Source organism: Bubalus kerabau, chromosome 10, assembly GCF_029407905.1.
Source record: "Bubalus kerabau isolate K-KA32 ecotype Philippines breed swamp buffalo chromosome 10, PCC_UOA_SB_1v2, whole genome shotgun sequence".
NCBI lineage: Eukaryota > Metazoa > Chordata > Mammalia > Artiodactyla > Bovidae > Bubalus > Bubalus kerabau.
In genome coordinates, this window is record NC_073633.1 from 17176400 (window position 1) to 17192656 (window position 16257).

The 16257-nt window shown below is 50.2% G+C and overlaps 1 protein-coding gene across 1 annotated transcript in view; it reads right to left on the reverse strand.

Moving 5' to 3' along the window:
• MEGF11 (multiple EGF like domains 11) overlaps positions 1 to 16257 on the reverse strand; it is a 389965-nt gene that overhangs the window by 74980 nt on the left and 298728 nt on the right. The window contains exons 6-9 of the mRNA XM_055536753.1: positions 12753 to 12999; positions 11442 to 11562; positions 4798 to 4934; positions 777 to 989 (exon numbers count right to left, since the gene is read on the reverse strand). Of these exons, the coding sequence (XP_055392728.1) occupies positions 777 to 989; positions 4798 to 4934; positions 11442 to 11562; positions 12753 to 12999 (718 nt within the window). The remainder of the gene's footprint in view (positions 1 to 776; positions 990 to 4797; positions 4935 to 11441; positions 11563 to 12752; positions 13000 to 16257) is intronic.

Here is a 16257-nt window from a genome sequence, read left to right on the forward strand (position 1 = left end):
AAGTGAAGGGAGCTGGGGGAGGTGGCCCAGGGCAGCCCTGGCTTCTCCACTTCCAGGAAGCAGGGGTGGGGCCAACATCAGTTCAGGCGTCCCCGAGCCCTGAAGGGCAGAGAGCAAGGCAAGGCTGGCCCCAAGCCAAGACCCTGATGCGGGCCTGGCCTCTGCCCCTCCTGCTCTTCTACCCTAGCCAGGGCCAGAGGGGACACTCCCTGCAGGCCTCCGGTGAGCCATCCTGGTTTTTAAGGTCTCTGCTAACACTGACCCTCTATGGCTAAAGCCCTGTGCTTCTGCCCTGGTAGTTTGGTCTCTGGGCCCCTTGGGGTTGGGAGACGACTTGGTTAGATGCAGACTGTGTGGAGAGGAAATGTTTTCAAGAAAAATGCCCCCGAGGCCTGTGGTACCCCAACGTCAACCTCAGCACCCCCAGGATTGCATGGCTGCACCCATTCCCACCCTGCTTCCCTGGGGGTCACCAGGCAGCCTCTTGCTCCTGTGTGCCACCCATTTTCCATGCCAGCAGCCAGGTTCAGTGTTGGCAACGGGGGGTGGTGGACAGAGCAGGTGACCTTAGTCCTCATCTTGACTGCCTGAGTGACCTTGGCTTTCCCTTCTTTGATCAGACTGGCCAGTGAAGGTGATCACTGAGGTCCCAGCTCTGTCACTGCCTGCCCAGATAACCCAGGAGGAGGTGGTGGCTCGTGCTCTGAGAGCCCCCTCTCCACCAGGGCCCCCCCAGTCCCTGTCCCCGGGCTCACCTGTCCCCGCTCACGTCATACCTAATGGTGTTGTCAGCATCGCAGGGGCAGGGCAAGCTGCAGCCTGGGCCGTGCAGGCCCTCAGGGCACAGCCGCTCCTGGCAGCGCGGGCCTTTGTAGCCAGGTTCACACTTGCAGGCGCCGGACGTGGGTGAACACTGACCTCCATTGCGGCAGTCACAGCGCTGGGAACACTGGAAGCCGAAGGTCCCCAAGGGGCATTCCTCTTGGCACCTGCAGGACAACAGAGTATGGTGAGTCTGTGCCCCCTTACCTGCCTTTCCAGATCCTCTGGGCCTGGGCCTGGCTGGCTGCCCTTCCTCATGGCCCCCTCCCCTCCTCCCTTGCCTCCTGCAGGAAGTGTTCTGTGGTTTCACCATCCTAGGCCGTTCCCCTCTCCAGGCCAGTTCCCCTCAGTCCCCAGGAGTGAGTTCATACTATCATATCTCACTGATTGTAGGCTTTGTGTATTTTTTCTTTTGACTGCAGTAAATAAGGATAACATAAATTTGCCATTTTAATTATTTTTAAGTATACAGTGGTATTAAGTACATGTATATTGTGTGGGTTTCCCAGGTGGCTCAGTGATAAAGAATATGCCTGCCAAAGTAGAAGATGTAAGAGACACAGGTTCTATCCCTGGGTGGGGAAGATCCCCTGGAGGAGGAAATGGCAACCCACTCCAGTATTCTTGCCCTGGAAATCCCATGGACAGAGGAGCCCGGGGGGCTACGTCCATGTGGTCACAAAGAGTTGGACACGACTGAGCGAGCATATACATAGAACACACATTGCTGTGCAAACATCACCACCATCTGTCTCTAGAACCTTTTCATCTTCCCAAACTGAAACTTCTGTACCCATTAAATAACAAACTACATAAAGTCCCATGGCCAGAGGAGCCTGGCAGGCTCCAGTCCACGGGATCACAGAGTCAGACGTGACTTAATGAGCGTGCACGGATGTAGATTCAATGTCACAGCGACAAATTAAGCGGTAAACCTGGGGACATTGGAGGAAAAAGAGATGGACCACCCCTGCATCCTAGAGACAAATGAACAGAAATGGCCCATGGACTTTGTATTGTCTGCGTCCCCATGCTGCTTCAAAGGTGTGGAGAATGGGGAACTGGCCTTACTGCCCTGACATCTGCTTCCTCATCACAGAACAGGATGGTAATAATTAAACATCACCATGTGTTTGAGGATTAAATGAGATAACGCGTATAAACATTTAGAAAGGTGCCCCATGAATGGTAAGCGCTCAATAAGCAGTGTTAGTTCTTATTATTACTCTTGTTAATACTGTTTTCTGTAGTTCTCCTAACAGAGCCCTTTTGGCATGAAAAGCCTCAAAGGGAAGACTTCCAAAATGTTAACAATGGAGTGGACTTAAGGAATTACAAATGCTTTAATGAGTATGTTTTTCCATTTTCAGGTTTTCTATTTATCTTCTACAATAATCAGGGCAGAGGGGAGCCATAAAAGATGTTGGGGAAAAAAATACAGCCTAAGCTTCTTTATTAAATCTTGGTGAGTCCTGAGTTGGAAGCAGTGTTCTTCACCACAGCACCCAGATTGTCTTCCTGCAAGTCTTGTTGCATTTTATCCCATCTGAGGCCTCAGGGAGGGAAAGAACAGAGGGAGAGGGAAGAAAGAAGGGGATGCTTGGAGAAGACATGGGAAGTAGAAGAGAGGAAGGAAGAGGGGAATACGGTGGAAGGGGTGAGGATGGAAACCGAGGCAGGCGCAGAGGACACAGTGCAGGTAAGAATTAGACACTGCCAGCCTGTGCTGCCTCACCGTGGGTTTCCCTGGGAGTCACTCAGGTTGCCTCTCCTGGATGTCTCAGGCCATCAGGAAAGATACCCCAGCCTGGAGACACCTCCAGGCTCTCCCTTTCCACTGGAACACTCCTGCTCCCTCCCCTCTGGCAGGATTGAGCAGAAAGAGTCCTGGAGTGTGAGCTCCCTTCTCTGAAGGGCATGTCTCCACCCCATGTCATATTTACAAAGTGACACTCCGTAGCCCCAGAAAAAGAATCTGGAAATGAAATATTGACAACCTAATCCATTTACATAATCAGCCTCTTTTTTTTCCTACCCACAATTTAAACAACTTATTTATTTAGAGATCAAGCAACGACTGCTAATGAATTTTACACAAAGCACACTAATAACGGGGCCCGTGGAACAGAAGGGTAATCACAGCAGGAATTAGTTTTCTACTTAAACATCCTTCCTTTGCAACATATCAATCTAATGTGTCCGATATTACCATTAACAACCAGATACATTGCTCAATTAAATTACAAAATGAGCTGCAAAACCCTCGTTACGTTTCATGTTTAATTTGCACTGGATTCTGCCTATCCGGGGAGGCCTGCGTTATTATACCCACTCAACTTTAATATGCTTGCAACGATGTGGGGTGGGTTCATGCAGCTGTCACTTACAAAATTAATGGAGGCAATTTTACAAAATATTAAACACCAGGCAGCCCGTTTAGGTGGGAAACCCAAATGCTACTGGGCCCTCTTTTTGAATTCTTCTGGAGTTGATGGGCAAAGCTTGCCAGAGGACATTAAGGTCTGAGGGGCTTTGCTGTGTCTCAGGTTCATGGGCTGGGTCCCAACCAGAGGGATTAGGGTTATTTCTCCATTTGGTACATCTTGGTGGATGTATGGAGAGCGCCGATGAGGTTGGGTCTCCTGGTGTGGAATCTAGCCGGCTGGAGCTATCAACCTGCTTGTCTCCAATGGTGAATGGGTTTTGTTGGCCATCATGAGCAAGTGGCCAGAGACAAAGGGGTCCTGTTTTGGTTCCAGGGTCTTCCAGTTCCTGCCCCTGCTGGCTCAACCTGAGCATTTTCTCACTGGGAGAGACAGAGGGGATGGGAAGGTGGGTGCAGCACATCAGTTCTGCCTCCCTTTCTTCCCTCAGAGACACAGACTCCAACAGGGGTCAGAGAGGGATGAGTCCCCTGATGCCACACCCCACATTCTACGCCAGGGATGCTCACGAGATGAACACTAGCTCACCAAGAGCTCAGATCTGGCTTAAAAGGCTCCAGGCTAGGGTAAACGAGCTTCAGGATGAAAATGGAAAATCTCTTTTCTGGGTATCACTACGATTTGGGGCTGACTCCAGTGAGAGTTGGAGGAACCCCACTATGTTGGTCAGAGCCAGAAGGACTGATTGGTTAATTCAGCCCTGACTCCTGCTTCCTGATGTTACCTGGGCAGGGGAGGCAGAGTAACAAAATCCAGGTGAAACATGGATCCCACAGAAGCAGGCAAGGGGTGTGAAAGTTTCCTTTCTACTGCCCATCTCTCTGCTCAAAGAGACAGATGTGGTTCAGACTGAGAGGGAGGAGATTCACCTGGATTCTGTGGACAAATGTCCTCCACCAAATCTGAATTCACTCACCATCAGACACCCTGCTATCATTTCTCCTTCTCCCAGAGCACCTTCCCTATCATCATGAAATCCCTCTTGCCATGGCAAACACACAACTCCGGTAACCCTCCCATTATGTATTTTGTGGGTTATCCACTTGGCAAGGTTAGTTTGATTCCAGAACATTGGCGCCCTTGTTCAGTCTGCTCTTAGGCCACAGACCTTCAGAGGATGCAAACTGATGTCAGTATCCTTTTGACAGAACTCATATCAGGAATAAAAATCTACTTCTAAAAAGAATAGTGAAAAATGTGTGAACTGAGAGCGCACACTCAACTTCTTTGGATTATCGGTGCCGCTGCCTCCCTCCAGGAGGGTAGCAAGTAGAGGGTGGTGGTAGGTGCCCACCTCTTTCCCCAGGTGAGTCAATGCAAATTCCAGGCTTGGGTCACTGGGCTGGGGGAAGGTGGGTGCCCTCAGCAGGCTGAGGGCCAGGAAGGATGGATTGGCAGGAGGACTCTGAATGCTTTCTGAGAAAGAAACAGGAAAGCTGGCAAAGGTTGGTAAACCTGACCTGTTGTCTGCAAGGCTGCCGTGAAAATGAGTAACATGACCAGTAAGGACGATAGCCAACAGCATCCTTACCTGTCTCCCATGTAGCCGGCTGTACAGTGGCACTGCCCAGTCACGTGGTCACACTGCCCTCCATGGTGGCAAGGACAGTCCTGGCTGCAGTTCTGGCCGAACGTCCCCGGTGGGCAGGGCTGGGCACACACTGCTCCCTGAAACACAGAAGGGAAGACCTGCGGAGGTGGTGCTTCTGAGAAGCAATCCTGAGGCCACCTTCTTCTAGAAGTAGCACGGTTGCTACAGCCCAAGGGACCACTCCTATCCCTTAGTGGGACCTCCTCCCCAATCACAGAAGCACAGAAAGCTGGACACCATGACTCCAAAGCCACACTTTAGAGAGGGGCAGACTGAGACCAGTTTGCTTATCCAATCATTCAGCACATATCTAATGAGTGCCTGTTGTATACCAGACCCTGTACTAGACTCTAGGGATATAAAAATACAGGTAAGATTCAATTCCTGTCCTTCTAACCTACTAGGGAGAGAGACAAGAAAACAGATAACTAGGTGCCCTCACACTGGTACATGAGAAAGTGCTGAGGAAAAAAGAAAGCAGAGATGTGATTAAACACGGTGGTGTAGAGACATACATTTATCTCTACTTCTTTCCCAAACCCAGCTACCAGAAGAGTGAAGGGGAGCAGGGGGAACATATAAACCTACAAGGAGAAAAGGAAGGGGAGAGGGGACCATAGAGGACAAGAGGTGTCACACGGTGGAAGATGGACTGGCAGATAGAGGAACAGGATCTGCTGGAGTTTCTGCTTTCTCAGCAATGACAAGTGCCTGCAAAGGGAGCGTCGGAAGACAAAGCTCAGTAAAGCTCAGGAATCAGAGATACCAGGGGCCTCTGAGGGTCAAGGTGCTAGTGTGCTGAAACAGGAGGAGTGTTTAGAAGTTTATAAAAGAGGGAATTAGATTCCAGATTTTTACCCCCATTTCAAACAGCCTTCCCAAGACCAGCAGTTTACTTTTAGGGAGGTTGACCCATGAAGGCTTCAGACACAAGGACACCAAGCAGAGCTAAGGGGTGGGGACCATCAGAAATGGGGATCTTGTGGGATCTGCCTGCATACAGTCAGACCCTCTGCTCTCTTCCCCTGCTCAGCCCCTAGGATTCTAGTGACCAGACTCTACTCCCTCTTGCAGCGTTCTGGAGGATTTCTTCCTGGGAACACTGAGAGGTCAAAGGGAAAGACCTACAGATATTGATATTTAAGGCTCCTATCAGTCAACAAGCCTGGCACCTCTCCTGCCCCTCAGGCTTCCAGCCAGCTTTTCCAAGGATTACGGTAAAACATGAACAGGAGACCAGGAATCAGCAGATATTTGAAATGAGGCTCTAATGAATTGTGAGATGGTGGTAAAGCATGTTTTGGAGAAATATGGATTGAAACACCAGAAGAAACACCTAAAAGATTTGAATCTGGTATCTTTCAGGAGTAGGACCTGTCAGGGGGTGGGAAAGAGGGCTATTTTCCCTTCCTTCCAGTAGTAGCCTTGTGGTATGAGATACTGTATATAATTTTAAAATTATACATATGATTCTTTGGTCTTTATCAAACAGGAATCTAAACTTACTTTTGTCTCCTGCTGCCCTTCTAGCCTCTCCCACACCAGAGATGGTCATTCCTCTTATGGAGGCCAAGGATTCTCCCACAATTAATTAATCAATTAGTTCAACACACAATTATTATGCACCGATAATTGCCAACCCTGAGGAAGCTAGTTTAGTCAGGAAAATCCTGCTGACCAGAGTCATCTATCAATATCATCCAATTTACTTGTAATGAATTAAGCAGTAGGCCTTTTAACTCAGATTTCTCCCCTACATATAAGTCAGATAGTGTGGGGCTGAGAAGAGGGGCTGGGAGGGGCAGAGATGGACGATTGAGTGGTAGAGGCAGTAGCCAAGGATGGTAAGATGAGTGTGTATGTGAGGAGAGGGGCAGGGAAAAGCTACTCAGATGAGGGGGTCTCTCCTTCCTGGAGGTGGTGGGGGTGGTACTTTGGGCCTGCTTTTCTCACTGTGCCCCAAAAGTTCTAGGGATTCTTGGGGGAAGGGAGGAGTCTTTATGGCCAGTTCTCTGCATTCCTGGGCTGGACGAGGACACTCTCACCCTGAAAAAACATTTTGAACCATTAAGGGGGCTGTGTTTATACCGCCTACATCCTCATCATGGAGCACAGTGGAGCCCTCCTACACTTACACACACACACACACACACACACACACACACCCCCATCCATCCATCCATCCATCCATCCTGTAAACCACAGACTCCCTTTCTCTTCAGAGTTTCTGAGACATGATCAGGGTTTCCTGAAGAGACCAATAGGAACGGTTGCTTCCTTTCAAGAATTCCTGGGGAAATCGAACATCCTTGAGCCTTTTCTGGATGGGATGGTGAGCACCTCTGTCAGCCCCTGCTCAGTATTCCCCACCCACTGCTCGGTCCTCCTCAGGCTCGAGCTCCTGGGGCTGGAAGAATCTGCTACCTCGGAAGGGCTGCTGCCTGATAGGGTGGGAAGAACACTGGACTCAAAGTCAGGACTTGAGCTCAAACCCCAGGTCTACCTCCTTCCAGATGGCCAAGCGAGGACAAGTCATGTGATAGTTTCGAGCCGCAGTTTCCTCATCTCTAAAATGGGAGTGGTAACCCCAGTGTCCCACGTGGTTGTAAAGATTCAGAGGGATCAGAGATGGGAAGGAACCTTCATTAAATTAGAGATGAGTGGGCCCTTCATTAATATTCAACCCAAGCAGATCCCTGATGAGGTGGAGGTGGTAGGAGCCCATATCACCTGGGACAGGGAAGAGTGGGGGAGAACCACATAATCGATTGGTCACTGCTGGTTAGAAGAATAGTTTTTTGGGGAGAGATGGGAGAGAGAGCAGACAGGAGAATATCAGTCTAAAAGAGGGCTGTGATCTTATGGTTTCTTTCCTGCTATTATGAACTGAATCGTGTCCCCCAGGTTCACATATCCTAACTCCCAGAACTTTAGAATATGACTGTGGTTGGAGACAGGGCCATTGGAGAGGCAATAGAGTTAAAGTGAGGTCATCAGGGTGGCCCCTAGTCCCATATGACTGATGTCTTCATTGGGAGAAGAGATTAGTACACAGACAGGGCAGAGGGAAGGCCACGTGGAGACACAGGGAGAAGACCGCAAGCTACAAGCCAGGGGCTGAAGCCTTAGCAGGAACCAACGCTGCCAACACCTTGGTCTCAGACTTCTGGCCTCCCGAGCTGTGAGAAAATACATTTCCGTCGTTGAAGCCCCCCAGTGTGTGCTACTTTGTTATGGCAGCCCTAACACACCGGCCCTATAGTCAGCTGCGTGTAGAGCCGCGGGACCTCGGGCTGTGTGGCATTTAGAAGGTGGGGGAGATGTAGTGAGGCAAGAGTCCTGTTCCTCAGGACTGGATGGGCCAAATGGTTCTGTCTAAATCTGGAAACCAGCTGCACATAAAGAAGACCATGGACAAAAGGAGCAGAAGAAAGGAGGGGGCCAATACGGTGAAGGACTTGAGGTTAAGCCAATAATACAACGCAGCCTTTCCAGCATCTAATGATCACTGCTGCCCCAGGTGGCGTGGATGCCCTCAGGGGAAAGTGAACAGTGGTTGGCTTGGGTGCTGTGGAAATGATCCAGGCTATACAGGTCAGGCTTGGGGCTCCATGAATAAAACTTCCCAAACCTGAGCTTCTAGGATTTTACAAATATCTCTGTTTGCTCCTCCATGATGACTGGTTCTCTTTCCCAGCTCTTGGGGCCTGTTGTTTCCTGAGTGTATATGTGTGTGCATGCACATGCATGTGTCCAGCCTCTACCATCAGACTGGGAATGCCTAAGGCAGGTGATCATATCTCCTACCTCCCATCTGTCTGCGCTTCTCACTCACAGTGAACTCCTCACACCTGGGACTCCTCCTCTGAAAGGTCTCAAAGCCCAGAAATTGAGAGGAAATAGCCTCCTAGGCTCTTTGCAGAGGCCCTCTGGGAACGGGCTTACCACAACTGGGCAAGAGTCATGCCCTGTGGGCATAAACCGGGTTGCCCATACACCTGTGGGCATACCCCTACTGGCCAGGGGTCCCAAGGAAGGGGCCCCGGGGGCCAGGGTTCCAGGCAGCTCCTCTCCAGGTCTGCATGAAGCCTTGGTTCTTTGGGGACCTGCTCTGTGTGTGAGCAATCGTACTCTTTAGATCTCTGAGTGCGGCTAAAGCCACTTGGGGCAGGCAGGCAAATGAGGCAATGGAGGATAATAAAGGGAGGACCGCTCTGCCCTGTGCCGTCCCCTTGGCCCCAGCCCTCTCCCTGCCCCTAGGAGGGGCCTCAGGCCCCAGTAGCAGCTTCTTTACACTGTGACTGCATGCACGAGGGATGTTAATAATTCATACAAATCTGCAAGTTAAATGCTGTCAAAAATAGAAATGCAATTGTCTACAATAAAATTAAAAACACCAAGTTCCTAAATCCAAAGGCTGCTACTGACAGAGTTTCCTGTCTGAAGGAACAAACCTCTCACTGTGTTGGGAGGGGGAAAAAAATTATCTGTGTTGGTTTCCTCCCTGCCGCCCTCTTCAATCAGCAGCCTCCATCAAAGTCTCTCTAGAGAGGACTTTACAGGTACAGGTCTGCCTGTAGCCTGTTCTCCCCCTACCGCATCCTGATCTGACCTCACTGCCTGCTGCTGGGTCTCTGGGGACCCAGCCTGTGAGTGATGGGATTCTGGAAGTTGGCTGGAGATGAGAGGGCCTTTACAGAGAGTGGTTCAGGGTGGGAGAAATGGGCAGGTGTGGGAGAGTCAGGAGCCACTTCGTTCTCCTCAGAAGAGACAGAGGCAGATGGGCACCAAGAGTTTGGATTCAGGAGTCAAGACACCTGCATTCCGGCTCCACCTCCCTCTTCTCCAGCTGTGTGGCCTTGGCCAGGTCACTTAGCCACTCTGGGCCTCAGCTGCATCATCTGAGAAAGGAAGGTATTGACAGACCAGTGGTATTCAAGCCTCTTAAAGCTGGGAGGTCCTGTTTTTATGTGAAATCTTACCTAGGACCTCTTAGTAGATTAAAATGGAGACGTGGGGGTGTGTGGGTCCCAGAGCCCCAGTTGTTAGGCTACTTGCGCCCAACTTCACCTCCAAGAAACCCTCGGGTTCTGTGAAACACAGAAGAAATTCCTATAGTCTGGATTGATTTTTTCCAAATGCAGACCTGAAGACAGGGTCGGCTGCTTCAGAATCATCAGGGGAGCTTATTAAAAAAAAAGAGAGAGAGAGATCCCGGGCCCAGAACGGTCTACAGTGGAGTCTGGGAATCTCTATTAACACCACCCCACCCCCATCCACTGCAACTCTGATGCGCAGCCAGGTTGGGACAAGGCTGGACCATATGATCCCCCAGGTTTTTCCCTGCTCTAAAGAACTCTGGCCAATCTGCCTGCGTCACAGGCCCTGTGGCCGTTCCTCCTGCTGCTCCCCCGCCGCGACCTTGCGTTCACAGCCTCCCAAAATATCCTGCTCCTGCTCCACAGCCCTGTCCCTTCCTGGCTGCACAAAGCCCCGGCCCCAGGGGAGGCAGCCAACTGTGTCCCTGAACTTCCCTGAAACGGGAAGGTCAGCCTCGGTGACTCGCTGCTTCTGAGGGGCTTGGGATTGCGGAGGGTGGGGACACTGAGAGGGGGAACAGGCTGGCATAAGGGAGGCTATGCTTGCCTGTGGCATCCAGGGACATAGACAATGAATGACAGGAGAGCATTTCAGTGTTTGCAGGGCACCTGGGGCCTGCACTGCCCTCATCTGAGCCTCCTGCCAACCATGCCTCTCTGAAGCACGGGGCTGACTGTTTTTATGCCAGTTGGTTTTCGTTTTGGCCCCTCCACATGGCATATGGGATCTTAGTTCCCCAACCAGGGATCAGACCCTCCTTCCCTGAAGTGGAAGTGTGGAGTTTTAACCACTGGTCCACCAGGGAAGCCCCTGATTTTATGCCACTTTTACAGTTAGGGAAGCAGAGACTAGAATGATCGAGGGCTTTTTTTTTTCAGGACCAACACTGTATGTGAAACCTTGATTCAGGCCTGTGATTTGATAAATCCCATCCCTCTTTCCCCAGACAAGAGACCTGGACTGGTGGAGGCTACCTCAGAATCACCTGGAGCCCACGTTAAGATACAGATCCTGGGGCCCACAGAATCAGAATGTCTGTGTGCATCTGTGAGTATAGAGGTTGGAGGCTGGGAATCTGAAGTTCTATAAAGGCAGGGGGGCCATGCCTGCTCTCTCCCTTCCCCTGCACCACCTCCATCCTTACACCAGGGCCTTTTCACCACATCTCAGAGCCATGGCAGCTCAAATGAGTATGCTAAAAGACAGAGACAACTTATCAGAAGAATTCAACTCCTTTGCACACAAGGGACCACAGGTTTAGAAAGGTTAGGGAACTTGCTTCAGATCACACAGCATTTAGATACCAGCCCCGGCAGTCAAAGCTGTGTCCATGGCCCCCCGGCAGTGTCTAATGATCCCCATGACCATAAAGAGGAGGGAGGCTATTCAGGATGGGAGAGGAATTTAGCTCTCCAGGGTGCATGTGAACGAGGGATGCTCAGACCTCTTACAGAGCCCCACCCCGATTCTGCAGGTCCACCTACCGTCCAGCCTGGAGGGCAGGCACACTCGCCAGTGATGTGGTGGCAGGTACCCCCGTTCTGGCAGGGGCAGCGCAGCTCACAGTGAGCCCCATGGCTCCCAGGCGGGCAGAGCTCCTCGCAGCTGCATAGAGAAGCAGAGGTGTGAGAGGCGGCAGCATGCAAAGCCAGTCCCAAGGCTCCTGGGCTCCCTAGAAGTTAGTGAGTTCCTGGTCAATATGAACCATACTAGGCACAAGGCCAGGAGGGGAAAGAGGGACTCAGACAGTGTCCTTGGAGGCTGTGTGCTTGGGCCAGTACGGGGGATGACTTAAGGGCTTTCGGTATAAAGAAGAGGGCTCTTCTGGGGTGGGAAAGTGGAGGAAATCTTCCTTAAGAGGGAGGTATTTTACTTGAGTCTTGAAGGTAAAGTTAGTATCACTGGGAGAAGGGGAGGAAGGCCGAGCCAGGCAGAAGGAACAGCACAAGCAAAGGTCATGAGATGTAGCCATGAGCCAACCTTTAAGAATCTGCCTAGATTCTGAAAGAGAGAGAATGTGGGCAGGCTTCCACTCCCTTCCAGGCTCTGGAAGGCTCTCAGCCCCTACACAGGCTTCTCTAGAAGGACTGGGCACTGCTGAGATGCAGGGGAGGATCTGCATGTGGTCTTGGTCTTGGGCCTTAGCTCAATGCCTTGGCCCTGGAGCTGGTCAGACATGGGGGCAGGGGGCACCCTCCATCAGAGATGAGGCCAGATTGCTTGGGTGCTCCCTCAGGATCTAGGGCTGTTGAGGTGGCCACTGAGCCTTTGATAGGGTGGTGAGGAGAACGTCAGTCTTGCCTCTGAGGGGTCACAACTATCCTGTCCATGCAGACTCCCTCTCCTGAAAACTGGATGAGGGGAAAAGGCAGGGGAAGAGGACCAGGCACAGTAATCTCCCCAAATTTAAGCATGATATCTGCCCAGGGCCCTCACCGCCTCTGTCTCAAATGGCCTCGAAGGCTCAGTAACGGCACTTGGATTATGATCAGAAGAGAATTCCAAGCCAAAATCTGGAGCCCAGATCAGGAAGGGTCTCCTAGAAGAAGGTTTAGCCAGTTGTTCCCACCATGAGAGCACCCATCCACGAGTCCTCCAAGCCAGTTCCAGGCACCCTGGGCCCTGGGCAGCAGGGATCTGAGACCTGTGTGGGTGAGGCCCGGGAGTTCAGCCTCTGCAGGACTTGGGGCCAGAGTGCAGATTTTACAGCCAGAGCTTTCTTGATGCTTCACATGTTTCCCCGTCTTACCTTCCCAGCCACCCCTCTGCATGCGTCCCGCCTGGGCTTTACTCACTAGACGCCAGTGTAGCCGGGTGCGCAGAGGCACTCGCCGGTGCGGGGGTCGCAGCTGGCGCCGTGGCGGCACTGGCACGGCAGCTGGCAGCCCTTGCCATGGGTGCCCGGCGCGCAGAGCTCCTCGCAGCGCCAGCCTCGGAAGCCGGCGGCGCACACGCAGGCGCCTGTGATGGGGTTGCACAGGGCCCCGTTCTGGCACTGGCACCGGTTGCTGCAATGGGGGCCCCAGTGGTCGCTATCGCAGCCTGTAAGAGAGGAGCGGGTCAGGGCAGAAGGATCCCTGTGGACTCTCCCAGATGGGGCTGGGACCAGCCCTCCTGTCTCTGCATCACTCTTCCCTGGACAGGAGGCAGCAAGGGGGTTCTGGTGGGAGCATTCACCAATAACCTCCATCAGCTGGTCGTCAACCTCTACCCCCATCCCCTAAATAATCAAACAAGCTCAGAAGCTTCTTTTCTCTTAGTCAGGGTCAATCCAGCCAAGACTGGTCAATCCAGTCTCCCAAACCCTTCTTCTGTACTGGAACTCTGAAACCATAAGCTATTTAACCTTTGCCGAACTCTACTTGGTAGGCTCTCTCCTCCTCTCAGCCAGGCCCTTTCTCTTCCAGTCTGCCTCCCCTCTTCTCTGTGACTCTACTCCCCTTCTTGGTGCTGCCCCAGCCCAGCTCCCATCTCTCTCTTTCCATCTCTTCCTGAAACATTACTTTGTTTCACGGCTTGCATCTCACTCTCTGTGAACACGTCTCCACACTCCCTGCCCCTCCCTGGGCTCCACTCCCTGTCACCCTTCCCATCTCCCTTGCACACTGCGTCTCCCTACCAGTAATGCCGACACCCCGTTTCCTTCATCTTCAGTTCAATCTCATTATTTTCTAAGCAGCTAACTTCAGAAGGGGCAGGAACAAGAAATGTTTCCCTGGGAGGTGACAGACAGCCTTGAAGATCTTTATGTGTAATTAAATGTTTCACAGAGTGATAGCTGAGCCAGCTTTGCAGAAATTCACACTCTGTGGCTGCGGAGAGGGGCTGAATGGCAGTCTTCAGGTAGGCCGCCCAGCCTGCTACCACTTCCTAGCCTGACCCTCACCTGACGCATACAAGACACACAACAACAAGATGTCCTCAACTCTAACCTCATTCTCTCAGATCCTGGAGTAGGGGTGCATGTGGAGTTCAGGCAAGGACAGGCATAAATAATGTACTAGGAGATGTTCAATGGAGAAAAACACTGCTCCCAGCTAAGGAATCAGGCAACTTCCTAGAAGAGACGGCACCTGAAGTGGACCATAAAAGATGTCTCACTTGTCTATCAGAGTGACCAAAATGTCCTGTGTTACCATGGAAAATCCCTCATTCTGAGAAATCTCTCAGTGCTGGGCAAACTGGAATGGCTAGAGACCCTACTGCCTAAAGATAAGGAGATGATTAGTGGACCTTTGTGCTCCAGTGATTCTAGGGTTTAGACACTCAGAAAGAAAAGGGGGCAGGCGAATGGGATTGGGGAAGGTGTCCCAGGGGCAGGCTCAGTATGAGCAAACAGACAGTGGTACCCAAGTGTTGGATACGGACAAGAGCACAAGGTTCCAGTGAAGCCAATGAGTACATGGGCTCTTTGGGAACCACAAGGTTGATGGAGAATCACTTTAGCAGCCCCACCAATCCTCCTGCATTACCTCCCACTTGCTAACCAAAGTCAAGTGGTCAAAGTCATGGAAACTGTCCATCACTTTTAGTAGATGGAACCACCCTCGGCCTGGAATCCCCATCACCCTATCTTGCCTCATCCCTTTTTCATTGTGCCCCCAATGCACATACAAGCTGAGCTGCCAAATTCTGAGTAGGCCTCACTCTGCATTTTCCACTTGGTACTACAGTGAGTGAGGCAAAAACCAAGTCCAATAGCCAAAGCAGTCTTGAGAAAGAAGAAAGCATAACACTTTCTAATTTCAAGCAAAGCTATAGTAACACAAACAGTATGACACCCGTGTAAAGACAGAAAAAGAGCCCAGAAGAAACCCATGCATACATAGTCAATTAACTCATGACAAAGGGGCCAAGAATATACAGCGGGGAAAGGGCAGTCTCTTCAATACATGGTGTTGAAAAAACTGGACAGCCACACCCAAAAGAATGAAACTGGACCTCTATCTTACACCATACATACAAATCAACTCAAAATGGATTAGAGACTTGAATGTAGGACCAGAACCAGAGAACTCCTAAAGACAGCATAGGTAATAATCTCCTTGGTATTGGTCTCAGCAATGATTTTTTGGAGTTGACACTAAAAGCAAAGGCAACTGAAGCAAAATCAACAAGTAAAACTACATTAAACTATAAAGCTTCTATGCAGCAAAGGAAACCAACACAATGAAAAGGCAAACTACCAATGGGAGAAAACATTTGCAAATTACATATCTGATAAGGGGTTAATATCTGAAATATATAAAGAACTTTTACAACTAAGTGGCAAAATAAATAAATAAAAACTCAACCCCAAGCAATCTGATTAAAAAAATGCAGAGAGGATCTGAATAAACATTTTTACAAAGAAAACATGCAGATGACCAACAGGTACTTGAATAGGTGCTCGTAATTATCAGGGAAATGCAAATCAAAACCACACTAAGATACTACTTCACACCTGGTAGGTTAGCTACTATCCAAAAGATAAGAAATAGCAAGTGTTTGCAACGATGTGGAGAAAAAGAAACTTTTGTGCATTGTTGGTGGGAATGTAAGCTGGTACAGCCACTATAGAAAACGGTATGGAGGTTCCCCAAAAACTTAAAAATAGAACTACCATACAATCCAGCAATTCTACCCCTGGGTATGTATCTGAAAGAAATGAAAACACTAACTTGAAAAGATATCTGCACCCCCATGAGCATTGCAGCGTTCTTCACACAAGCCAAGATACAGAAGCAACCTAAATGTTCATCAATGGATGAATGGATAAAGAAAATGTGTATACACACACACACACACACACGTATACACACACATATGTGTACACCCACACACATATGAAACAATATTATTTAGCCACAAAAAAGAAGGAAATCTTGCTATTTGTGACAATGTGTGTAGACATTGAGGGCATTATGCTAAGTGAAATAAGTCAGACAGAGAAAGACAAATACCATACAATCTCACTTATCTGTGGAGTCTAAAAAGCAATGAACAAAAATAGAGCTCATAGATACAGAGAACACTTTGGTGGTTGTCAAAGGTAAGTAGCAGGTAAAAGGGGCAAGGTGGTCAACAGGTACCAACTTCCAGTTATAAGATAAGTAAGTTCATGGGATGTAACATACAGCATGGTGACTATAGTTAATAATTCTGTATTGTATATTTGCTGCTGCTGCTAAGTCGCTTCAGTCGTGTCCGACTCTGTGCGACCCTATAGACGGCAGCCCACCAGGCTCTGCCGTCCCTGGGATTCTCCAGGCAAGAACACTGGAGTGGGTTGCCATTTCCTTCTCCAATGCAGGAAAGTGA